Source organism: Triturus cristatus, chromosome 7 (assembly GCF_964204655.1).
Source record: "Triturus cristatus chromosome 7, aTriCri1.1, whole genome shotgun sequence".
Lineage (NCBI taxonomy): Eukaryota > Metazoa > Chordata > Amphibia > Caudata > Salamandridae > Triturus > Triturus cristatus.
Window position 1 is genome coordinate 1,302,089,424 of NC_140590.1, and position 26,736 is coordinate 1,302,116,159.

General features: G+C 47.5%; 1 protein-coding gene across 9 annotated transcripts in view; it reads left to right on the plus strand.

Moving 5' to 3' along the window:
* LOC146811945 (eukaryotic translation initiation factor 2 subunit 2) overlaps positions 1-26,736 on the plus strand; it is a 268,399-nt gene that overhangs the window by 115,114 nt on the left and 126,549 nt on the right. For 6 of the 9 annotated variants that reach the window (XR_014966807.1, XM_085618911.1, XM_085618918.1 and 3 more), the window contains one exon: positions 5,159-5,215. The exons of the other annotated variants lie outside the window; for them this stretch is intronic. Coding sequence is in view for 5 of the 6 variants with exons in the window: in XM_085618911.1 (XP_085475037.1) it covers positions 5,159-5,215 (57 nt within the window). In the remaining variant the exon portion in view is untranslated. The remainder of the gene's footprint in view (positions 1-5,158; positions 5,216-26,736) is intronic. 9 annotated transcript variants of the gene reach the window in all.

Consider the following 26,736-nt stretch of genomic DNA (forward strand, 5'->3'; position numbering starts at 1 on the left):
GGGGACCGAGTCCCATCCCAGCTGCAGGCAGAGCAGGAAGAGTTGCGGCTCCATTGAACCAGTTCACCCCGTCGGAATGGTCTTTCAAGTCCTGTGACTGTTCAGAATAATATGCAAGATACAGATTCAAGTGTGCTACTTGTTTCCCACTTGAAAAAAAAAACATAAATCACACTTACAAGTCTTACTTATCTACAGAAAATTCTCCCCCTTCGATCTTCTCTTCAATTGGTTTATCAAACAGACTCTCACGAGGTGGTTGTCTGTCTGGTCTCCTGCCAATGGGCTTGCTTTCACCTTGAGGAGAAAGCTGCTGCTGTTGCAGTTGTGAAAGTTGATTGTGCCGCCTCCTTACCCTTCGAATTCCCTCCTTCTATAGGAAAGCTCCTTCACCAACCTTCCTTAGAATGCCTGTAAATGACAATTTCTTAAAAGGTATTTGCTTCCATTAAGTCTCCTTCTCCTTGTAAACTTAATTTATTACAGTCAAAATTAATGGGACTCTTACCTTTGAACCCATCCATAAAGCCCCGTTACACCCATCCTTGGAAAGCTGCCTTCCTAATAAGTCGCCTCTGCTCAGTCAGTGAAATAGAGGCTTTATTTGCTACAGAACCTTGCACGGTTGCATAGCAATAGAGTAGTTTGAGGAACTTACCTTAGTTTTTTTCCTAAGGTGGTTTCAAAATTTCTTATTAACCAGACAATTACCTTGCCTACTTTTTGTTCTCATCCTTAAACTCCAGCAGAGAAATCCAGCATTTGCTGGATGTCGAGGGTCTTGAACTTTTACATGCATGAAAGAAAAGAAGTCAATCAGTCTGTCTATTCATAAAATACTGTCCTGAAGAGCAAGTTTTTCCTCCACAGGAATCTTTTTAGCATCTTGAATATTGCTTGCATAGCAGTCAACGTTCCACATGAGGGAAAGATGCTACCATTGCCCTTCTTAGAAATGTTCCTATTGCAGACATTTTTAAGACTGCTACCGGGAATTCTGTTAATAATTTCATCAGATGTTGTATGGAATCGGCTGATACTCAAGTAAGGCAAGCTTCTTTTGAGTATTTTGTTTTTGGGTAATTGAGGCTGTTTTTAATTATAGTCTGCATAATTTGTGGTATAGACATGCTTTTATATTTAGTGCTGATTACTTTTGGTGAGGATCCCCTGGAAGAAAAGAAAGTTGCTTACTTTTACCCGTAGTTCTCTTCTAGGGGAATCCTTATCATGGGACTAACCAATCATCTTACCTTCCTGGATAAGAATTCTTATGAGTAGCCTTCATTTCCACCCAGAATCCTGTTCTTCTTTTTTTTTTTTTTTTTTTTTTTTTTTTTAAATGAACTGACCTGTCGCTGGTTTATCCGGTGCTCTGCATTGCAGTCTATTGGTTAACATTGTCCATTTTTTTCCATTTTTAGTTTTAAAAAAGACCTGTGAGATTTTCTCTATATGGCTACTTTTTTGATAATGAAAAATAAATGTAATCCGGTCCTTTCAGTTTTTTATAGACAAACGTGTCATTGTACCTTTGTAAAAACGTGTGTTCATACACATATATGTGTGTGTATTTGGAAGCAGTGACGTTTGGATATACATCTATAAATAATCAAAGAGACTGTTCAAACATAAGAGACAGACTCCAGCACGTTTGGGATAGCTGAAGGATTTATTTTCGAGCCACGGTGATAGAGGCAACGCGTTTCAACTGCACAAGCAGTCTTTGTCAAACCTGTTTCGCCACCATTTTTTTGACTATAGCATTCAAATTTTAAAGTGACAGTGCATAAAAGTGAATAAAGTTTGAACAAGGATAAAAAGGTGTGACAATGCAACCCTTTACAGACAATGACATTGAAAGAGTAAAACCGATAAACCTTGTTATCTCCATAATACGCAGAGTATATAGGACATGAAAAATGTGTTATGTGAAATAGAACGCTGGCAAATGTCAAAATTATCGAAATAAATTTCCATTGCCTTACAACAAGAAATGGTATAAAAACGCCAGTAACATTAAGTGTTAAAATCACAGGCACTTGCCCAACTGGCGACATATTTGCACCATCCGACCCAAACTTCCCAGGCCGTTCACAACGCTCTAGCACCAAATGGTGTACTTAATACTCCAGTTCAATGTTTGTTCTTAAACTCAATCAGGGCTACATTCCTGTTCAAACGATATTGACTATGCAACTTTCTCTGACCACATGCCCCCACAACATGTGCAAATGAGCGTAGGAATTTTAAATAAAATATTCCAGAGTTGAGACTATAGCTACCAAAATCCTCTAAGCCTTATTTACATGCATGGCAATCACAAGCAAGTGCCTTTACTGAATGATGGCTACCAGACCCCATATTTGGACTGCTCCAAGTAGTCAGAGAAAATATTAGTTTCTACTGTAGAATGTCTCTAAAACATTTAAAGTGATCTGGGCTTGTGCCATAATTGCGTCACTATTTTGTTTACATAGTGTCAACATTCAATCCTCAAAATAAGGGGAGGGCCCGACTCCAGTGAAATCACATTAAACATTATCAATCCTATGTTCAATTGTTTGTTCCACTCATGAAATGAAGAGCCAGTCCCCGATTCCCTTACATATTGACACAGTGGACCAACCGCCATATGGAGAATTTAAAGTGCTATGTGATTAAAAAATGTGCGAAAATGTCATGATATTAAAAAGGAGTGTACTAGATCATTTTAATCTCACTTAATTTTATGTGCCTAAGAGCTAAAATTTAGACTTGTATTCCTGTCTGTAATCAGTTGGAAAGAAACTGCCATCATCAATCCTATTTACCTGTTCACATTTGTACATAGAGCTCTTCCTCTGTGTTGTGCCCATTAGGTATCTTACAGTTAAAACGTACAATGTGTCTGGATTCGAACTGCCTCAGGCATCTCTCCCTGTTACCGCCTCAGTCTTGGTGGCACTTTATCTAATACAAAGTATCTAGGGTGCTCCAGATTATTCCTGTGAGACTGTTGAAAATGTCTTGCCATGGGGTATGCCTGGTCCTTGTTTTTAATTGCTCTGGTATGTTGTAAGATCCTCTGATGGACTGGTAAAATGGTGCTTCCTATGTTCAACTTAAAACAGCTACATCTCGATGCATATACTACGAATTGACTTCTACACGTCAAAGGCTTCGTGATATGCCACATATCTGAAAATGGTAAGGGTACTTCCGTCATGTTCGCTCCATATTTGCACGCCTTACATTTTGGGCATTTCCTGAAGCCCTTGCTATCCCTGAGCCAAGTCGTTGTTGGAATTAAAGTGCTGTTAGTTACCAGCGCCTCCCTTTGTGATCTCGCCCTACGGAAAATTATTAACCATACCCCCCCTTGTGTCTCAGGAAACCATCTCCATGTGCCAATGTTTTTGCATAATGGACCTTAGCTCTTTATGCTGATTGCTGTACCCTGTTATAAAGCCAAATTGCGATTCCTGTGCTTCTTTGCTTTTTGGGTGATCGGCAAATAACTGTCTGGGTTTAGCATTGGCTTTGTCTCTTGCTGCTCTCAATACTGCCTTACTGTAGCCCCTTTATTCGAACCGGGTATTGAGTTGATCTTGAGCTTGACACAATTCAGCATGGCAGCTACAGTTCCTCCGCATCCTTAAATTTTCCGCGTAAGGAATACTGTTCACCAATTTTGGAGGATGGAAGCTGCGGAAGGTTTTGGTTTTAATTTTACCTTCCTCAATGTATACTGGACTTCCTCCTTGGTAAGATTTGATGTAAAGCTCCGATTCAAGTCCTATTTGCTGATGCTCTCAATAAATGTCACAGCTGATTGTGAATCACCTCGCCAGATTATAAAGATCAGTATAACGGGTCCAAAGGACAACGTTATCTGTCATTTCTCAGGCATATTGTGTGGCGAGCACCTGCTCCTCCCACCAGCCCATATGCAAATTAGCATAGCTGGGGGCGAAGCAGGTGCCCATTGCCGTTCTCATCATCTGATGGTATAGATCTTTAACAAACAGAAAGATGTTCTATTTTAGACACCAACCCAACATGTCTGTTAGCATTTCAGTGTGCTTGTACTATGTCATGGGTCGGAGCTCAAAGTATTTCACTACCCTTATCCCATCTTTATGTGAGATACTGGCATATAGGGAGGAGACATGTAAAGTTATCATAAGAAAGCCCTCCTTCCAGTAGATATTATATACCTTCCTTGAGAAATCACTGGTGTCCTTAGTAAAAAATGACCAGAGTTTTCACTAAATCCAGTAACAAGAAATCTAAAAACCTGAAAGTATTTTCAAATAGGCTTCCAATAAATTCTCTTGTGCACCTTGGGCATAAGGTACAGGACCAGTGTCACAGGAGAATCAATTTTGAGGAATTTATATTCAGGTTGTGAAATGAGGCCTACAGACCTCTACTGATCTAGCTGCATGTAATCGCTGGTAATTACTTTTTGCAAAACACCCTCTGGTAGCATTGCCTGTCCCTGAGTTGTGATTTTGCTGCTTCTTGATACATGCCAAGCGGCCACAGGACGATGTTCCTGCCCTTGTCCGCCTGTCTAACACCTGTCAGGCCTTGCTTGCAACTTTTCCACCAATTTGCCACACCCTATGTCCCTTGCTTGTATAGAACTTAGTTGTTTTGTATATAGTTCCTTCAAGTCTTGAATGAATAACTCATCGAAGGAATCTATAGAATCCTTAAAGACCATGGGTAGGAAGGTTGACAGTGGTTTGAAGGTTGTATTGGGTTTGTCATACACTCGGAGACCTTGTTCCTTCAAAAATGAGCCATCAGATGCCTCCTGCGTACCACCCATTTCCAGACTTATCAGGTCCCTTAAGACCCCCAATGTTTAGAAGTGCTCTGGGAGCGTGTGAGCATAATAGTCAGTGCTTATAGCTATGCTGAGGCTTCCCCAAGAAGAGAACTAGGATTACAGCTAAGCAACATTTCCTTCCTCTTCTTTTAAGATCAGCAACCAATAACCTGCATGAAAGAAGGCTTCCATAAACTGCCAATTGCATTTAAGCTATAGCTTCTGGATTTAAGTTACAGCAGTACTCTGATAACTGGGCTCAGTTTTCATGGTCTTGTTTTTATGTTCTGTGAGTTTTTAACTTGGTTGTAAGTAATACCCACTCTTTTTTAATTTTAGTTTACATCGGCAGCCAAAACATCTCTTGGCATTTTTGTTGGCAGAGTTGGGTACTAGGTAAGTAACATTTTGCATTTAACTACTTCTTATTTTTTTCTATTTGACAGTCTTTATTATTCTCCGAGTCGTAAAAACTATATTGCATTGAACAGGGAATTCTAGGATTTAAGTCTGTAGGCAGTTTACGGTTCATGCATGAGCAATGTTGGTGTAGCCTCCTTCATCCTTTTGAAATCTTGGAGTTGTCATTGAACAAATGTTTATTTTTATCAGGATCATTAGAGTGTAACCTCAGAACTTTTTAATAATTCATGCACATTCTGTTTATTATGCTGTTTTTTGTATACTGTTTTAAAAAGCAGGCCATTATCATATTGGGTTTCTTCTCAAGATCATATTGTTTTCTCTTAAGTTACTATTGACACACAAATTGCTGTTCTGTTGGATACTTCTAATTAAAAATTCCTCCGCTTTTAAACATCCCAGGCACTTGATCTGCCTTTTTATAACAAATTGCTGTGCACTGGTGGTATGTGCAGTCAGATTCTTGTGACAGCCTTACACCACACTGGGAGTGTTTGTACAGAGATATATTTAGGCACCAAACCTGTATGCCGACGTCACTTCCTTTTTATTCACTCTTGCACATGGATCCGTAGCGCCACTCCCAAATTTGTGCATTGTACTGATGCCAAATTCCAAAAATTCGGGGGTGCCAAAGTAAATGTACCCACTCCACAAATATACAGACTTTTAATCATGCCACAACTGCTTTAAACTGTTTTCTTGTAGGGGATTTCCGTGTATAGTCATAATCGTGTGAATAGTCCCACCCATGTGCGTGGACCCCAGAGCACTTCATTAGATATATCTTCTTAAGTTGTCATCTTCTGCCTTTCTTCAGGAAGGCCTGCATAGACACTTAAGAGAGAATGCAGCCTAACTAAAGAGGCTGCACTGGCCATTACTTCATCTTGAAGTGAAAAAAAATAGCCATTTAACTATTAAATTTAGCTATTTTACAGAGTTTCAACACATGGAAAACTCTGTCACAAAACTCCTTTTTTTCATGATGGAGATGAAAGGGTTGGACAGAGAAGCCCCCATAGGCTACAATTATATGGCTGCAAATAGATACCGTGCCTTTAAGAGTCTCCAGAGACCCCCGGTGTTCCATGATGCACAGCCAGAGGCAGTTACTTTCAGTTTTTTTCCGGCTCCTGCTAGTAGGACTCTGGAGCATTGAGCTACCTATTTTGGTATTTTCTTCAGAATTTACTCCCGTATTTGAATTTTTGCAACTTCACTCGACGTCTTTGGCCTGTATCTACCTTCTGCTGTACTTTTTTGGCAGAATTTCTAGTTTTCTTGTCATAATGCCTTCTCTGTTCATCAAGTGTCCTGACTGTGGTGAAAGAAGGCCAAGTCTGATGCACGCAGAGTCTGCATTCTGTGTCTGCCTGTCTCTCATGTGCCTGACACCTGCTCTTTCTACAAAACCTTTTCTAGACTCGTCCTGCGTGACAGGGAGAAGATTTGACTCCAAGGGTTGGAGCAGTGAAGACAGAAGGCAGCATCTACAGCAGATCTACATCGACCGTCTACGAGAAGGTCGACGTTGAGGAGTCACCACAGACGTTCGTCGAGGTACCGTTTCGGCACTCGCTCCGTAGTGAGCCTGTCTGTCAACAGGGAGTTCACAGTCCAGACAACGTTTACGTTCGCCGTCTAACAGTAGGTCGAGGGGGAGGTCTGGAGTTCAGTCCAGAGCCCCGCCTTTGCAGCCAGCTCAAACAGAGGAGGCTGGGCTCTTCTACAGATTAGGAGTACTCCATTACCTATTCACTGTCAAGGACGCCTCCTGCTCCTAGTCACCGGTGTATCTGCCTTCAACTTCCCCTCCGGTTCGTTCTCCGCCTCCTTCTCTGCCTCAGCCTGGGCCCACAGCTCCTCAGTCCACGCGTCCTGCAGAGCATCTAAGACCAAGGTCTCGGCCGAGACATATTTCCCGTAGCCACCACTGGTCTTCCACGTGATCTCATCACCATCGCCACAAGAGATCTCGCTCCCGGAATGCCAGTAACTCTTCTGCCTCGAGTACAGGGAGGTACTCGCCTACTCTAACGGACTCTCCTCAAAGAGTGTCTCCCATTGATGATATCACCACCTTTCAGGAGGTTCTGGTCAGAGGGGCATCAAAATGTAACATTCCCTTGTCTGCCCCTTTGCCGTCGACTTCAGTTATATTTGAAACTCTCCAGCAGAGACAAGCATCTCGTCCGTTGCTTCTGTCAGTGCCTGGTTTATTGGAACCTGCTATGGAACTGTTCTTGACACCATCTTCTATAAAATCTGCCCCTTCTAGGCTACATAAATACTGCCCACCTGATTCGGATCCGGCCTCCCTCCAAATGGGCCCCAACCGGACTCTGTCATCGTGGTGGCGGTAAAGAAACAGCATGTTTTGCAGTGTGAATCTTTCTGGATTTACTATGCTGTGCATTATTCCTCCATCTTGTGGTTGGGTCTGGAATCATATTTTTTATTTTTTTTCGTGGCCCAGGTGGGCGGCGACATCCCAGCATTTGGTGTTCTTCGTGACGTTGGTGTGCTTCCTGCGGAAGCTCCCGCCTTTGGTAGCCATCTTCGGATTCTTTTTTCCGCCGTTGGGTCTGGATCATTACCGAAGAGTTCCAGAGTTTTGGAGGAGGAATCGAGGATAATTAAAGAAAATAGACCAAGAAGCAAGTTTCCAACTACACTGGACTACAGTTCAGGTACCCAGAGCGACGAGGGAGAAGTTTTGCGATCAAAACCTCGATGTTCAGAGGATGCGCTCGCAGGGGGCACCCTGAGCGCGGGGATGGACAAAACACCGTTTAAGTTATGCACCAATTGCCACCACAAGTACACCCTGAAGGATCTGCATCCAGTCTGCAACCTCTGCCTGCAGCTCGACCACAGCAGCGAAGACTGCAACGCCTACTCGGCGTTTACACCGAATACCGTTAGAGTAAGGGAGAGGCAGAGAAGGGCGAACCACATCATACAGGGCCAGGGGCCACCTCCATCGCTCCGAGACTTGGTTCTCTCCAGTGGAGAGGATGACAACCTCGCCGAAGGACCAGAACAGGTAGTCAAGCCACAAGACGTCGAAGGAGGTAAGGGAGTCGTCGACCCCGAAATACTCATGTGACACTCGAAAGGGTGAAGCAAAAGCCCAGAGCGACACTCACAGAAGTGAAGCGAAGTCCTCGATGGGAACTCTGCTGTCGAAATACTCTACGAAAGCAACAGCTACCAGGGACAGTCAACAGAGCGGATCCTTCACAAAGGACTCCCAATAGGCGAAAGCCCTCGAGAAATAGTTTGTCGAAGGTTGCCCTAGAAAAGGACACCGCAGCGCCGAGAAAAGAAGGGCAGACTTCTTCGTCGACTGCCACGAAGAGAAGCGCTCCAGCCCCCAACGCCGAACAAGCCACCGAGATGGAGATGGAGATGGAGAGGAAGAGGAGGAGGCTCGAGGCTGAAATGGCGAGCATCCTTCAACGGAAAAAGGACTTCGAGAAGATGAGCCAGTACACCATCCCACCGAAACCCGCAGTCGAAAGACCGACGCGGAACCGCCGAAAACCCCTAAACCAGTCAAGGAAATCAGGGACGAAGACTGCTATTTCGAGGGAGAAGGCAACGAAAACTTTCAATCCTACCGGTACTCCACACCCTCGGAGGCGCGAGAAGGCAACGAAAACCTTCAATCCTACCGGTACTCCACACCCTCGGAGGCGCAAGACATGGATTGGCAAGATCTCGACACACAATCTCCGGAAGAAGGGGTAGACACGTACCCTTCGAGACCCTCGCCGCCAGACGACATAGGGGTTAAACATGGTCGTGCAGAAGGCTGCACAGGCTTATGGGCTGAAAATGGAGGAAGAGAAGCCAAAATCATGTTTCCTTCTGGAACCTTTACTGCCAAAAAATATCTAAGACCATTCCTGCCCATGCTCACTAGTGTGCTGGATCAAGGAAGAGAGGCCTTGTAAGGAGCCTGTAACATGCAAAGCTGTGACCCCTAGGATTTGAAGAAATACACATTCTTCACAGGACCCTGCATACATCCAAGGTTCAGTGCCAGCGTTATTGCAGCAACGACTAGGAAGAGGGCCAATGTACCCACTAATGCCGGACCACCTCCAGACAAGGAGAGTAGCAGGATGGAACTCACAGGGAGGAAAGTTGAGAGAAATGCGGCAATCCAATGGCGCATAGCTAACTCCAACGCCCTGATCAACAGGCACGCTTACCAACTCAGAGATGAAGTTGGACAGCTCCTAAAACATCTACTGGAACAGTACCAGCAAAGAGCAACTCACCTGGTAGAAGAGGAGAAAAGCATGGTGAATACATGCCTAAAATCGGCATTGGATGCGGCAGAAACATCAAGCAGGCTAATGATAGGAGTGACTGAGAGAAGACACGCATGGCTCTGAATTTCAGGATTCAAGCCAGAGGTGCAAAGCAACATCCTAAACACACCTTTTAATGGAGAGCAACTGTTTGTCACGCCAGTCGACGACAAGTTGACACAGCTTAAGAAGGACAAGGAAACCGCAAGATCCATGGGGGCATTGCAGTTCAGGGGAATGAGAAGGGGCACACCCACGAGAAGACCGGGCGGTAGGGGAGGCAACGTGCGCACCAAACGTTCCAGCAAGGCTACCAAGGGAACAACCAAGGCCAGCAATAGCAGGGACAGCAGCAGCAGCACTAGCAGTACCAGCCCCGGGGACAGTCCTTTCGAGGGCGCGGAAACGGACGAGGACAAACACGGAGAGGAGGACAACAGCCCTCAACCGAGTGACTTCATCAAAGCAAGTGCCCCCACCCTAGCAACACCTCGGGTTGGGCGGAAGGACATGAAGGAAAACTCCAGCCAAAAGTTCAACGACAAACAGCACCTCGAACACTCAACACCGGTAGGGGGAAGAATAAGACTGTCCAGGAATGGAGAAAGGTCATATCGGACAAATGGATACTAAACATCATACAATACGGATACTGTATAGAGTTAGAAAGACAGCCTCCGAACAGAAAACCAAGAAACAGGGCACACTCTGCAAAGGAACTCTCGCTCTTGCAACTAGAAGCACAAGAACTGCTCAGCAAGGAGGCAATCAAGGTGGTACCAAGGGAACAAAGGGGTTTACTCCACTTACTTCCTGGTGCCAAAGGTGGACGAGACACTAAGACCTATCCTAGATCGAAGGTTCCTGAACAAATTCATAAGAACACAAAGGTTCAAGATGACTTCCCTACAAGAGGTAATACCACAAATACAACAAGGAGACTTCATGGCTACTATAGATTTAAAGGACGCATACTTAAACATCCCCATCAACCACAAACACAAGCGCCTGCTGAGGTTTGTGATCAATCAAAGCCACTACCAGTTCACAGTACTGGCATTCGGCCTCAAATCCGCACCAAGGGTGTCTACAAAATGCCTAGCAGCGGTCGCAGCATACCTACGAAGGCAAGGGATACACGTATACCCCTATCTCGACGACTGGCTCGTAAAGGCAAGTTCGTACGGCCAGTGCAGACTACACATCCAGCAGGTCATACGAACACTGACCAGACTGGGTTTCTCGATCCATTGGGAGAAATCGTCAACAGAACCAGAACAGATCAAGATTTTCTTAGGGGCAGAGATTGACACCATTCAGGCCAAAGTGTTCCCTAGCAGGAAGAGAACATTGGCGAGACTGAAGGAAACACGTCATTACCGCAAGGGGCAAGTTCTGACAGTGAGGACGGCGAGCAAACTGATTGGAATGATGGCGTCATGCATCCACCTAGTCCCAAATGTTCGACTACACACGAGACCATTCCAGGAATTGCTCCAGCAGCAATGGTCACAGTCCACAGGGAGTTGGGAAGATATTGTGGTTCACGCATGCAGTGCATCAGGAAATAGCGTGGTGGAAAAAGGAAAACTTATCACAGGGGAAGCCATTCACACAACCAACTCCAACAGTGACCATCACAACAGACGCCTTCCAGCTGGGGTGGGGCGCACACATGAACAAGCTCAAGGTGAGGGGGTCTATGGTCACAGCAAGATGCGGTCAGACACATCAACTACCTGGAACTAAAGACTGTATTCCTATCCTTAAAAGCCTTTCAGAAAGAGCTGTACGGGAACAGGGTGTTGGTCCAAACAGACAATACAACCCCCATGTTCTACATCAACAAACAAGGAGGAACTCATCAGTACCATTATCGGAGCTAGCACAGGAAATTTGGAGATGGGCCATCCCACTGAAAATAGACCTACTAGCAATGCATCTCCCAGGAAAGGAAAATGTGGAAGCAGGCCGGCTCAGCAAACAGACGTCTACTTCCCACGAATGGGAGCTCAACCAGCAGGAAATAGAGTAGCTTTTCCGGAAATGGGGTTCTCCACTAATAGACCTATTTGCAACACACTAGAATGCAAAATGCCAACACTTCGCATCCAGACAACCGGACTACCGTTCCCAAGGGAATGCGCTATGGATAAGTTGGTCAAAGAGCTTTGCATACGCTTTTCCCATGATACCACTGATACAGAGTACTCAGCAAATGCAGAATCAGCAACGTGACACTGATACTGATAGCACCTCAGTGGGCCAGACAGTCCTGGTTCTCGCAGATAGTGGAAATGGCACAAGAACCAGCACACAGGTTTCCAAGAAGGGACCTGTTAACAATGCAGAACGGAAGGATGCTGCACCCAAAACCGTTTGAACCCATTCATAAGGCTTCTCTTCAGCATCTGTCTTGGAAGACGGCTTTCCTTATGACCATAACTTCTGCCCGCAGGGTTAGCGAACTTCAGGCACTCTGTTGTCAAGAGCCATATACAGTTTTTCACTCCTCTAAGGTAGTTATGAGGACTTAGCCCAAGTTCCTCCCTAAAGTAGTTTCATGTGAATCAAACTATTACATTGCCTACATTTTTTCAGAATCCCTCTTCTGCTGAGAGGTCGCTTCATTCCCTTGATGTCAGGAGGGTCTTGAACTTCTATTTGGACAAGACTAAGGATATTCGTAGATCAGACCAGTTATTTGTAAACTATGGCTCGGTCTGGACTGGTCTAGCTACCTCCAAACAATCCATTTCTAAGTGGATTGTTTCCTGTATTCAGCTGTTACCAGAAAGCCAACAAGACTCTTGTTAGTAAGCTTAGGGCTCACTCTACCAGAGGTAAAGCTGCTACAGCGGCTTTACTTCGTAAAGTACCCATTTCAGAAATCTGTGATGCTGCCACTTGGAAGTCAGTCCATACATTTACTAAGCACTACTGCCTAGACACTGATGCTAGGGCAGATGCTCAGGTTGGGCAGGCTTCACTTCGAATCTATTTGCACAATAGTGAGGTTCTTCTCTTTCTTCCTCCGCTGGGGAGTTTTTTTTTTTTTGGGATGGGCTTGCTAATCTAGTCACATGATTATGACTATACACAGAAATCCCCTACAAGAACAGGAATAGTTTCTTACCTGTAACTACAGTTCTCTTGTAGGGGTATTTCTGTGATAGTCATAAGCTACCCGCCCGCCTTCCCGGTGGCAGAAACAGTTGTACCCAGGACTCAGCAGGCACTGCTACTCTACGCCTTCAAAAAGAACTGCAAGTAACTGCCTCTGGCTGTGCATCATGGGATACCGGGGGTCTCTGGAGACTCTTAAAGACACGGGATCCATTTGCAGACACATAATGGCAGCCTATGGGGGTTTCTCTGTCCAACCCTTTAATCTGTATCATGAAAAAAAGTTTTGTGAAGGGAGTTTTCTATGTGTTGAAACTCAGTAAAATTGCTAAATTTAAAAGTTAACTGGCTATTTTTTTCACTTCAAGATAAAGTAATGGCCAGTGTAGCCTAGTTAATTAGGCTGCATTATTGTCTCTTTATCTCTTAAGTGTCTATGCAGGCCTTCCTGAAGAAAGGCAGAAGATGACAACTTAAGACGATATATCTAATGAAGTGCTCCGGGGTCCACACACATGGGTGGGACTATTCACACGATTGACTATCACGGAAATACCCCTACAAGATAACTGGAGTTACAGGTAAACTATTCCATCTTGATCGTGGATGTGCACAATGTTGACCTTTGCAGGTCATGACTCAAAAGTGGTGTGCGATACTCTGATACCTCAGACCATCAAGTATTTGAAACTGTCATCCTGATTTTGAATGTTTGTCCTCTGTATGCCTGCCTACAGAAGGACAGAATTCCAAATGTTCACTCTGGCTCTGGTCCTTTCCACTCTGCATCAAGTATATTGGCTAGTAGCCGTCGATTTGCAGAATTCACACTTTTTGATGGATACATCTGCCTGTGGATTCCTCACCTCTTGAATCACCCTCTGCGCCAGCATTCCACCAAAACTTCTTCCTAACTCTCCCACGTCGACGACGACGTCACAATGCACAGCTCTGCTCGCGACTCCATATGACGTCATCGGAGCCATAAGAAGACCGTCTGCGTGCTGATGTCCGGTCCCTTTATTCCGCGCCCCTGGCGCGAAACGTTTTTTTCTGGGACTCTCCATTTTGTTTGTATTACTTTGTTTTGCAGCATGAATCCTTTTCTGGATTTACATGCTGTGCATAATTCCGCCATCCAGTGGTTGGGTCTGGAATTCTTGTTTTATTTTTTTCCTTGTTTTGGTCTTTGACCACCATTTGGTGCCAGGTACGTCCCTGGTGTGACATCAGACGGCGCCCTGGAGGTCGTTGTACGTGGTAGCCATCTTCAGATTCTTTTTTTTGCCCTTGGGTCTCGAAGCAAGACAGGACGCTCAATGATTTTCTAGAAAAACCCTGTAAAAAGTAAAGCCGAGAATCCGAGTAAACTCCCATCGACATCACAACCGGAGATGAGGACAGATCTCAGAGATGGACATCACAACAACAGAAGACTTCAGAGTCGACAAATGGCGAGGTAGGGGCCATGGAAAATAATACCCCCTTCCAATTCTGCCCAGAGTGCCACTGCAAATTCACGCAACGCGATCCACACGACGTGGGCAACCTCTGCCTACCCAAGGACCATAAGGACAAGGACTGTGAGGCCATGTGAGAGAGTGTCTCTATATACTGTTCCCAAATAGGTACAGTGTGTACGGAGTCCACAGTCCCAGAGGTTTGGCAGAGGCTAAAGTTAGATATAACCTTACTCTCTAAAGTGGTAGCTTGGTCGAGCAGTAAGGCAGTATCAGAGGACAGTGTAAAGAATTTGTTGTACACACTCAGTCAGCAAATGAATTCACACTCTCAGGAACTGAACTCTAGGCCAATGGTTTATATATAAAAAAATGTCGGTTTTATTTTAGAACCAGCAATAGGTATTAAAATATACTTTCTCAGGTTGAGAGGCTTTAGTTGAATACATTTGCAATATGCAATTGACTTTTGTAGATAGTTACAGATTGTTGCAATAGGCAACACAATTTCAAACACAATAATACATTGAGCTCCATGGAAGTTTAAGTTATTTGCAATAGATTACTTTCAGGATTACTTTTCTAACTCCAGGACTGGATTCTAGATTCAGTCCTGGGACAGTTCTTGGAAACAAGGGAGTAAAGTCGACTTAGTTACTGTTATTTTTTAGGCAATATTTAGCTGTTTTAAAAGCTGACACTTAGAAGAAATTTCATAGAAAAACAGTCAATGATTTGCTATGGAAGAAAATAGGGTTAATGGTAAGTACGGTTGTGAGTACTTTTCAGGGTCAGTGCTGGGCACCAAGATCCAGCACTGGGATCTCTCCTAATAGCAGGTGAGTATATTCGTTTTCGTTACTCGGTTGATTTTTGGTGAATATTTTAAGTTTTAGAAACTCCACACTTAGAAGAAATTTCAGAAGAAACCAGTCAATGTTACCCTATGGAAGAAAATTGGGTTATCGGTTTTTGGGTAAGTACTCGACTGGCAGAGTTAAGGTTCTGGGCACAGACTGGGTGGGGGGGGGGGCCACGGTCAGGTAAGTACAGTTGTCCTGGTCACTTGCTCAGGGCAAATGGGGAAGTAGATGGGTGTAGAGGTTACACTGCCAGGGCCACTCGGGCGGCTGGGTGCACGGTGCTTTTGAGCCTTCGGGCGCTCAATGGATTTCAGTGAGAAAGCTCCTGGTTGAACAAAGGCTGCAAGCTCGGGGACAAAGATTCTTCAGGTGCCACCACCACTTCGAGAGGTAAGTTAGAAAGTTGGAGGATAAGTGCCAGGAGTTGGGCACAGGGCGCCGGGTGCACTGGTGCCTTTTGGTGTCGGGAAATCTTACCCTCTTTTGATCGCGGTTGGGGGGGGGATACCTGGCTCTGAGGCTGCAGGCGTCTGGAGCGTCGAGGTGAGTCCTTGGGTGCCGGATTCGGGGTCTCAGTCGCTGTGGGGACGTCCTCTGGGTCTTTGTTCACTCCGGCACAGGCCAGACTTGGAGGGTGCAGAGTATACAGGGTTCGCGGTTACGGTCTGATGCCAGGGGTTAGAAGCTGGTTTTGAGCAGAGCCTCTGCTCATGGGAGTCCCAGGTGCTTGGAGCCAAAAGGTAGCCAGGTTCTCCAGTGTTTGTGAGGTTGCTGGCCACAAGAGGTGCCGGGATGTAGTAGGAGCAGGTTCGAGGGTCGACAGGCCGGTAGGGCTGTGGCCAAAGCAGTTGGTGTCTTCCTCTTCTTAGCAGCTGCACGGCAGGTCTTCTTTCTTCTCGCTCTTTGTTTTTCGAAATCTAAGGAAGGAAGGTTCAGGGTGCCCCTAAATACTACATTTAGGGGCGTTGCAGGTAGGTAAAGGGCAGGGACCAATGGGTCCCTGTCCTGGGGTGGGTACACCCCCTATTCTGCCACTCCTGTGGTATGGGGCAGTAGCCTAGTCCTGATTGGGCAGGGCCTCCCATCTTCAAGATGGCGAGTGCCCGGAGATGTGCTTCACCTCGCCTCCCCCACCTGAGGGGTGGGTTGGCAGGCTGGCACATCCCCTGTCCTTGTATGGGGTTTCCGGCCAAGCTTCCGCCAGAGTGGGGGGTTGCAGTGGCCTGGGGAAACTTCTGTAGGCGGCATGCCTTTGAAGCTTCCCTTTGCTCATCCTGGGGGAGGAGATTTGTCACCTTACCCAGGATGTGCATTGTTGCAGGCCCGGGACAGCAGGGGCTCTCCCACCCAGGGGTCCAGCAACGTGTCTGCTGTGTGGCAGCCTGGGCAGCCTCAGAGCAGACTTGGATTGTAGGTTAGTTGTAAGGGGGCATCTCTAAGATGCCCTCTGGGGTGCTTAGTACATTAAATCCCACACTGGCATCAGTGTGGGTTTAATGTGCTGAGAAGTTTGATACCAAACTTCCCAGTCTATAGTGTTGCCATTATGGTGCTGTGGAGCTTGTGTTTGACGAGCTCTCAGCACCATGTACTCTTAAATGGCAGCACTGCACTTACAGTGCCCAGGAATGGACCTGGGTACTGTAGGGGCACAGGGCTCCTTCTCCTGTGCCCACACCATGGGCATAAGGCACCCAGCCAGAGGGGTGGCTGATATATGCCATGGCAGTGTAGGTGATGGGCATGGCACACAGATGTGTGTGCCATGTCGACTCTTCATTTTATCCTGCACCCAGACACTTTGCCTGCAAAGGGGGTGTGTGTGTGTGTGTGTGTGTGTGTGTGTGTGTGTGTGTGTGTGTGTGTGTGTGTGTGTGTGTGTGTGTGTGTGTGTGTGTGTGTGTGTGTGTGTGTGTGTGTGTGTGTGTGTGTGTGTGTGTGTGTGTGTGTGTGTGTGTGTGTGTGTGTGTGTGTGTGTGTGTGTGTGTGTGTGTGTGTGTGTGTGTGTGTGTGTGTGTGTGTGTGTGTGTGTGTGTGTGTGTGTGTGTGTGTGTGTGTGTGTGTGTGTGTGTGTGTGTGTGTGTGTGTGTGTGTGTGTGTGTGTGTGTGTGTGTGTGTGTGTGTGTGTGTGTGTGTGTGTGTGTGTGAAGGCCCTGGGTACCATTTACCAGGGGCTGACATGTGGCCAGGGTTAGCCAATTTGGACTTTGTGTGTTTTAAGGGAGTAACATAGGCCTTGGGACCTGATTAGCAGGAGCCCAGGGTACACTCAGTCAAAGTACATTCAGCATTTTAGCAAAAAGTGGGGGCATACCAGGCAAGAAAGATGGCACTTTCTCACAGATGGCTATTGGAATCACTGAGAGGAGGCAGGCCTAGCTCAGAATTTCTGGATTCAAGCAAGAGGTCCAGAACAACATACTGAACACGCCATTCAACGGTGAGACGCTGTTCGGTGCTCCGGTGGACGAAAAACTCACCCAGCTGAAGAAAGAAAATGAGACGGCAAGGTCCATGGGGGCCCTGCAATTCAGAGGGATGAGAAGGGGCACCCCAGCTCGGAGACCCTACGGAAGGGGAGGAAACCAGCCGGGAACGTCACACCAGACATTCCAACAAGGACAGCAGGGTGAAGGTCACGGACAGCTGAAGCAAAACTGGCAGTACCAGCCTCGAGGCCAGTCCTTTTGCGGTAGGGGAAACGGACGTGGCCAGAGAAGAAGAGGGGGAGACCAACCCTCATCAAAGTGACTTCGCTTGGAAGAAATGCCTCACCCTCAGTATACCCCGAGAGGTGAAGCACAAAGTAAACACAGTAAGGGGGGGAAACAAACCAAATGCCTACGAGCATGCAACACCAGTAGGCGGAAGAGTGAGACTTTACCTTCAACAATGGCAAAAAATAACCTCCGACAAATTAATTCTCAACATCATACAGTACGGGTACTGCATAGAGTTGGGGAAAAAGACCTCCAAGCAAGAAACCGAAGAGAAGACAACGCTCCGGGCAAGAGCTTGTTTAACTCAGAGAAGAGACGCTACAACTACTCCAAAAGGAGGCCATAGAACCAGTGCCATACAGAGAAAGGAACAAGGGAGTGTACTCAAACTACTTCCTGGTCCCAAAGGTGGACGAAACACTAAGACCCATCCTGGATCTAAGGTTCCTAAACAAGTTCATAAAAACGCAAAAATTCAAAATGACATCGCTACAAGAAGTGCTACCTCAAATACGAGGCAGAGACTTCATGTCCACCGTGGATCTCAAAGATGCATACCTGCTCATCCCGATGAACAGGCGCCACAAAAACCTTTTGAGGTTCAACATCGAGGATCACTACCAATTCACCACCCTGGCATTCAGTCTGAAGTCCGCCCCAAGGGTTTTCACAAAATGCCTGGCAGCAGTAGCAGCGTACCTACGGAGGGAAGGGATTCATGTGTATCCTTACCTAGACGACTGGCTAATCAAAGCAAGTACTCGCGACAAGTGCGAGGAACACGCAGAGCGGGTGACAAGAACACTAACAAACCTGGGGTTTTCGATACACTGGGTGAAGTCATCAATGGGCGCAGATCAACACCATAGACAAAACGGTCATGCCCAGCGAGAGGAGAACAATAGCCCTGCTGAAGGAGACTCGTCTCTACCAGAAGGGGCGAGCTCTGACAGTGAGAACAGCGAGCAAGATCATGGGTATGATGGCGTCATGCATTCACCTAGTCCCCAATGTACGCCTTCACTTGAGACCATTCCAAGAATGGTTTCAACAGCAATGGTCACAAGCAAACGGAAGTTGGGAGGATCTAGTGGTTGTAACGCACGCTGTGCAAGAAGAGATAACATGGTGGAACAGGGACAACATAAATATAGGCAAGCCCTTGACACCTCCAAGCCCAACTGTGACCATCACCACAGACGCATCCCAGATAGGATGGGGAGCACACATGAGCAAGCTCAGAGTAAGGGGTCTGTGGACTCCAGCGGATGCGGTCAAACACATCAACTACCTGGAATTGAAAACCGTGCTGCTAGCCCTGAAGGCCTTCCAGAGGAAGCTGTACAACCAAAGAGTGTTGATACAGACGGACAACACCACAGCAATGTTCTACATCAACAAGCAGGGAGGAACACAATTGTTTCCCCTATCCAACCTGGCCCAGGAGATCTGGAAATGGGCCATCCCACTCAAAATAGACCTGCTGGCCATACACCTACCGGGGGAAGGACAATGTGGAAGCAGACTGGCTCAGCAGGCAGGCGTCCGCATCCCACGAGTGGGAGCTCAATGGGCAGGAAACGCAAAGACTAATCAAAAGGTGGGGAACACCGACAATAGATCTATTTGCAACACACCAGAATGCAAAATGCCAAAACTTCGCATCCAGACAACCAGAAAAACAATCCCAGGGGAATGCCCTATGGATAAGCTGGTCAAAAACATTTGCCTACGCTTTTCCACCGATACCACTGATGCACAGGGTACTCAACTAATGCAGGACCAGCAACATGACGCTGATCCTAGTGGCACCACAGTGGGCAAGGCAAACATGATACTCGCAGATAGTGGAAATGGCGCAGGGGCCCCCACACAAATTCGCAAGAATAAAAGACTTACTCACCATGCAGAACGGAGAGGTTCTACACCTAGAGCCAGAGAGCCTCAGCCTAGCGGCTTGGCTCCTGAGGACTTAGAATTCGCACACCTTAAGCTACCTCAAAGCACTATGCGAGTGCTACGGGAGGCAAGGAGGCCAACTACACGGAAATGCTATGGGGATAAATGGAAAAGGTTTACAATATGGTGCAGCAGAAATAAGATGCAAAATAAAATGACCAAGGAATCAACGGTGCTTAGATACCTCACACCTACTAAAGGCTAATCTATGCTCGTCGTCTCCAAGAGTGCACCTAGCGGCGATCGTAGCTTACACACGAGGTGAGACGGGGGGGAAGTTTCTTTACCTCTCTGGTAGTAAAGGGATTCCTCGAAGGGGCAAAAAGATTAGCGCCACCTAAAAGAATGACGCCACCGGCATGGAACCTCAACTTAGTCCTTACAAAACTCATGAAAGCGCCCTTTGAGCCCATACACAAGGCCTCTCTACAAATGCTGACAATGAAAACCGCTTGTTCGAGGCATATGAGCTGCAGATTGTACACTTAGCATAGGTCGCCATCTGGTGTTGGGCCCGGATGTTTGCAGTTTGTTTTTCTTCTTGGACCGTCTTTGGAAGTCACGAGTTTGGTGACTCCTCCTTCGGTCCGTACTGCGCATGGGCTTCGGCTCCATCCTCAGATTGTTTTTTTCCGCCATCGGGCTCGGATGTGATACTTCGTACTCCGGCTTCGAACTTCTACGGTTCCAGCCTCGACGGAAAATCCTCGATTCTTCGAGTTCCTTCATCATCTTCATCTCTCGAAGCGGCACTTTTTCCATCCCGTACATCGACACCGGCCTTCGGGCCCTCCGCGACTCCGGTCCCGGCCGATGGAAAGGACTCCGTTTAAAAAGTGCCCAAAATGTGGGTCTAAATTTCCCCACACCGACCTCCATCAGGTGTGTAACCTTTGCCTCTCTCCGGAACACGAGGCTCGAGACTGCCCCGCCTGCAAGTCTTTTCGATCGAAGAAAACGATCCGAGATCGAAGGGCTCGACGCACCATGGCGCACTCATCCTCGACAGCTCCACCGGACATCTTCGGAGACGACGCCGAAGCTTCGGGGCAGACACACACCGAACTGGGAGAAGACATCGTCAGCGCTTCCGAGGCCGACGACTCCGACCTGGAGGACGTAACACCAGGACAGCGGGCCGTGAGTACAATGCCCCCTCCCAGCCCCGCACCGAAAACCAAAGAGACTCCGGTTACTCCCTCGCCTGCCGGCCTGGGCAAAACCAAAACCAAAGCCTCGATCACCCCACCTTCGGGCCCGGTGTCGAAGCACTCAAAGTCTCACGGCAGCTCGGGATCGAGCCAGCCGACGCCCGGTGCCGATAAACACCACTCGGCACCGAAGCCTGCAAAATCCAGCTCGACTCCGAAACCACCGGTGCCGAAGCCTGGACACTCGGCGCCGACCAAACACAAACAGAAATCGGTCGGCACCGACGCTCCGGCGCCGAAACAGCATTCGACGCCGAAACACACGGAGACCTCCAAAAAGCAGGGCGTACACAGAACATCGAAACCTCCGGTTCCGAAATCGCCGGTGCCGACAGACGACTCGGCGCCATTGGCTCTGTTTACACCAGACCCTTTACAAAAGACTTTGTCCAGAGATCCAAAGACTGGCCTTTTGACTGTGATTACTAAGAAGCGTCGCCTTGAGGCTCCGGCTCCTCCTCCTCCACCCAAAAAGAGGGACTCAGCTACTTCTCCCCTTAGAGTACCCTCCCCACTGCCACCCCCCCTCCCACCACCACCCCCTCCACCTTTACCTCACTACGATCCGGCCCCATCCCCAGATCCGGATGACGGGGACCCGGACAATGACCCAGGGGGACCCGGACAATGACCCAGGGGACGCCCCAATGGATCCCACTCCACCAGGGACCCCAGATCCATGGGAGGATTATAATAACCCTGATGTACCCAATGTACCTCAAGACGACCTATACCCATCAAGGCCGTCTCCTCCAGAGGACTCTTTAGGGTTTCACCATTTAGTGCAGAGAGCAGCACACTACCATGGGGTGGACATGCACACGGAACCAGTGGAAGAAGACTTCCTACTGGATACATTTGATTTACAAGATCGTTCCACTGCTATTTTACCCATGCTTAAGGGTGTCACCAAGCACGCTACAGAGGTATTCAAAGACCCTGTCAGAGCCAGAGTACTAAACCCTAGAATAGAGAAGAAGTACAAGGCGGCACCCACAGACCCTGCATACATCAAGGGCCCTGCTCCTCTAGATTCCCTAGTTGTCTCCACAGCTAGAAAGCGGGCTAACTCCCAATCCTCAGGAGATGCCCCACCACCAGACAAGGAATCTAAACTTCTGGACGCGTCTGGTAAACGCACCGCCTACCAGGCTGCAAACATGTGGCGCATTGCAAATACACAAGCACTGCTTGCGCGATATGATAGAGCACACTATGATGAATTAGAGGCTCTTATGCAGCACCTTCCAGAGAAATACAAACGCCAAGCTCATGACCTGATACAGGAGGGCAAACTAATCACAAACACCTCCATTAAGTGTGCCCTCGATGCAGCAGACACTGCTTCTAGAGCCATAAACACCAGTGTCCTGCTTCGCCGCCATGCCTGGCTCAGGATATCAGGGTTCAAGCCTGAGGTCCAGACATCAATACTTAATCACACCTTTGACCAGCAAACACTCTTTGGCCCAAAGGTAGACGAAGCGCTCGAAAAAATGAAGAAAGATACAGACACAGCGAAGTCTATGGGAGCGCTCCAGACCCAAGCCTCTAAGCGTTCCTTTCGACGCTCGTCCTTTCGTGGCACAGGTAGAGGCTCCTCCACCGATAATGCCTCTACCTCCTACAAATCCCCTCCTCAAAATACCTTTTCAAAGGGCAACCAAAGAGGTGGTTACAGAGGCAACAACAATAAGGGCAGGGGCAAAACCAACAATACCCGTTCTGCCACCCCACCCGCACAATGACTCCCCTTCGCTCCCCCCAGACCATTCCACTCCGGTCGGGGGCAGACTACAAGATTTTATCCACGTATGGGAGTCCATAACATCGGACAAATGGGTGACCCAAATCATTCGGTCAGGGTACTGCCTCGAGCTAACATCTACCCCACCCAATATCCCACCAAGGCACCGTCCAATGTCCCAAGAGCATTCCACACTGCTCAAACAAGAGGTACTCTCGCTCCTCCAGAAACACGCCATAGAGCAGGTACCCGGCAATCAACGAAATCTAGGGGTCTACTCCCTATATTTCTTAATCCCAAAGAAAGACGAGACCCTCAGACCCATTCTGGATCTCCGGCCTCTAAATGCCTACATACATTCAGACCACTTTCACATGGTCACCTTACAACAAGTCCTCCCACTCCTCTGCCAGGGAGACTTTCTCACAACACTGGATCTGAAAGACGCGTACTTTCACATTCCAATACACCCCTCTCACAGAAAATACCTCAGGTTCGTGGTGGACGGGCAACATTACCAATTCAAGGTTCTCCCCTTCGGGGTCACCACTGCACCACGGGTGTTTACCAAATGCCTAGCAGTACTAGCAGCACACCTCAGACGTCAACATGTTCACGTCTTCCCTTACTTAGACGACTGGCTCATAAAAGCCGCGTCCTACCACCAATGCGTGCAACATACAAACAGCACCATCCAACTGCTTCATCAGCTAGGCTTCACGGTGAACTACCAAAAGTCCCACCTCATACCATCTCACACAAAGCAATATCTCGGGGCCACCATAGACACCTCAAAAGGTATTGCCTATCCAAACTCAGCCAGAATCACAAGCATTCTAGCCTTACGCAAAATATTCCTTCCTCAACACTCTCTACCAGCAAGAGTGTTTATGAAGCTCATAGGGATGATGGCGTCTTGCATCTTCATAGTGCCCCATGCAAGACTCCACATGCGTCCACTTCAGGAGTGCCTAGCACAACAGTGGAACCAGGCCCAGGGTCAGCTGACGGATCTGGTGTTGGTGGACGGCCGCACACATCACTCTCTGCAGTGGTGGAACACCACAAACCTTTCCAAGGGACGGCCGTTCCTGGACCCGGTTCCCCAAGTGACTCTAACAGCGGACGCATCGCTCTCCGGCTGGGGAGCGCACCTCTTACACCTCACAATGCAAGGTCTATGGACGCCACAGCAAAAAACGCTCCACATCAACCATCTGGAGCTTTTGGCGATCTTTCTAGCCCTAAAATCTTTCCTTCGCACAGACAACATGACTGCGATGTATTATATACAGAAACAGGGGGGGACACACTCTCCCCAGCTCTCCCGCTTAGCCCAGAGCATATGGAGATGGGCAATTCCCCAAAACATTTTTCTCCTGGCACAACATGTTCCAGGCGTACAAAACACCATAGCAGATCTGCTCAGCAGACAGACTCAACAACTACACGAATGGGAACTGCATCCACAAGTTCTTCACCCATTCTTCCGACAGTGGGGGCATCCTCAAATAGACCTCTTCGCCACCCACGAAAACAAAAAATGCCCAAGCTTCGCCGCCAGATACCCACACCCATTGTCCAAGGGCAATGCGATATGGATGAACTGGTCAGGCAGATTTGCATACGCCTTTCCACCTCTCCCACTAATTCCATTAGTGGTCAGGAAACTACAACAGCACTCCCTCACACTCATTCTGGTAGCTCCGACGTGGGCCAGACAGCCGTGGTACACCACGCTACTACAACTATCAGTGGTACCACATCAAAAACTGCACCTGTCCCCATGCCTCCTAACCCAGAACCATGGAGAAATCAGGCACCCGGACCCAGCTCAGCTCAACCTGGCGATCTGGCTCCTGAAATCTTAGAATTCGGGTACCTTAACCTTCCCCCTGATTGCATGAACATCATCATGGAAGCCAGACGTCCTACCACTAGAGCATGCTATGCCGCAAAGTGGAAAAGATTTGTAATGTACTGCCGTAACAATACAATCAACCCTCTAGATGCATCCATACAACACATCATATGCTATCTGCTCCATCTTCACAGGTGTAACCTGGCGTATTCATCCATACGCCTACACCTAGCAGCGATCGCTGCCTATCTACAAAACAGACAGCATTTGTCACTCTTCAGAGTGCCCGCTATTAAAGCCTTCATGGAAGGCCTTAAACGAGTAATTCCTCCCAGGGCACCACCCTCCCCTGTATGGAATCTAAATTTGGTCCTTACACGACTAATGGGTCCGCCCTTCGAACCAATGCACAAATGTGAGCTACAATTTCTCACCTGGAAAACAGCTTTCCTTGTAGCTATCACTTCCCTTAGAAGGGTTGGTGAAATACAAGCGTTCACCATACAGGAACCTTACATACAAATGCATCACAGCAAGGTCATACTTCGAACTAATCCGAAGTTCCTGCCCAAAGTCATTACCCCCTTCCACCTCAATCAATCAGTGGAATTACCTGTCTTCTTTTCGCAACCCCAATCTGTTGCGGAAAGGGCCTTACACACACTAGATGTGAAAAGAGCGTTGCTATATTACATACAAAGAACGCAACCCTTCAGGAAGACCAAACAGTTGTTCGTTTCCTTTTCTCCACCACATAAAGGCAACCCCATCTCAAAATCAGGGATAGCTAGGTGGATTGTAAAATGCATACAAATTTGCTATCAGAAGGCAAAGAGAACATTATCTGTTCCCCCTAAAGCCCACTCTACAAGAAAGTTAGGGGCTTCTATGGCTTTTCTAGGGAATATACCCTTAGATGACATATGCAAGGCAGCCACATGGTCTACACCGCACACATTCACAAAACACTACTGTGTAGATGTGCATTCCCAGCAGCAAGCTAGGGTGGGCCAGGCTGTACTAAAAACACTCTTTCAAACAGCTGCAACGGATACCGGTGGTCGCCGCTAAGGTTGGGTACTGCTATATAATCTATGCTAAGTGTACAATCTGCAGCTCATATGCCTCGAACGGAATATGCTACTTACCAGTATGCATCTGTTCTTGGCATGTAGAGCTGCAGAGTTGTACACGCCCACCCGGCTACCTGTGTCCGTTCCAGTCCATCTTATTTAGATACAACACACATGGGTTTCTCACTGTTATTACTACGCTCCATCATTTCCCTGTTGGCGAAAAACAATCTGAGGATGGAGCCGAAGCCCATGCGCAGTACGGACCGAAGGAGGAGTCACCAAACTCGTGACTTCCAAAGACGGTCCAAGAAGAAAAACAAACTGCAAACATCCGGGCCCAACACCAGATGGCGACCTATGCTAAGTGTACAACTCTGCAGCTCTACATGCCAAGAACAGATGCATACTGGTAAGTAGCATATTCCTTCTGGTGGCAATAACCTCGCTACGCAGGGTAATCGAACTGCAAGCGCTAACACTACAGGAGCCCTACATCCAAATACACAAGGACAGAGTCGTCATGAGGACGGACCCACACTTCATGCCAAAGGTGGTGTCCGCATTCCATATGAACCAGACCATCCAAATACCAAGCTTCTTTCAAAACCCAACAGGCGCTGAAAGGGCACTGCACTCTCTAGATGCTAGAAGGGCGGTGATGCACTACATTGAAAGAACAAAGGAGCACAGGAAAACAAAGCAGTTTTTTGTGTCATTCGCAACCAGCTTCCTGGGTAGACCAGTGACTAAAGGCACCATCGCAAGATGGATCGCACTAACGATACAATTCTGCCACAATCAGGCAGGACAAGAACTACCGGAGGGGGCACAAGCGCACTCCACAAGGAAAAAAGGGGCAACGATTGCCTTTCTGGCCAACACGCCCATTTAAGACATATGCCTGGCGGCAACTTGGGCTTCAGTGCACACGTTCACTAAGCACTACTGCGTGGATATACAGATGAACAAGGAAGCACAAGTAGGACAAAAGGTGCTTCAACATATATTCAACGACCAACGCTCATCTTCCACCCAGCCGCCACAAAGATAACAAACCACTACAAAATCTATGCACAGCATAGTGAATCCAGAAAGATTCACGCTGCAAAACGAATAGTTTCTTACCTGTCGGTGTAGTTTTGCAGC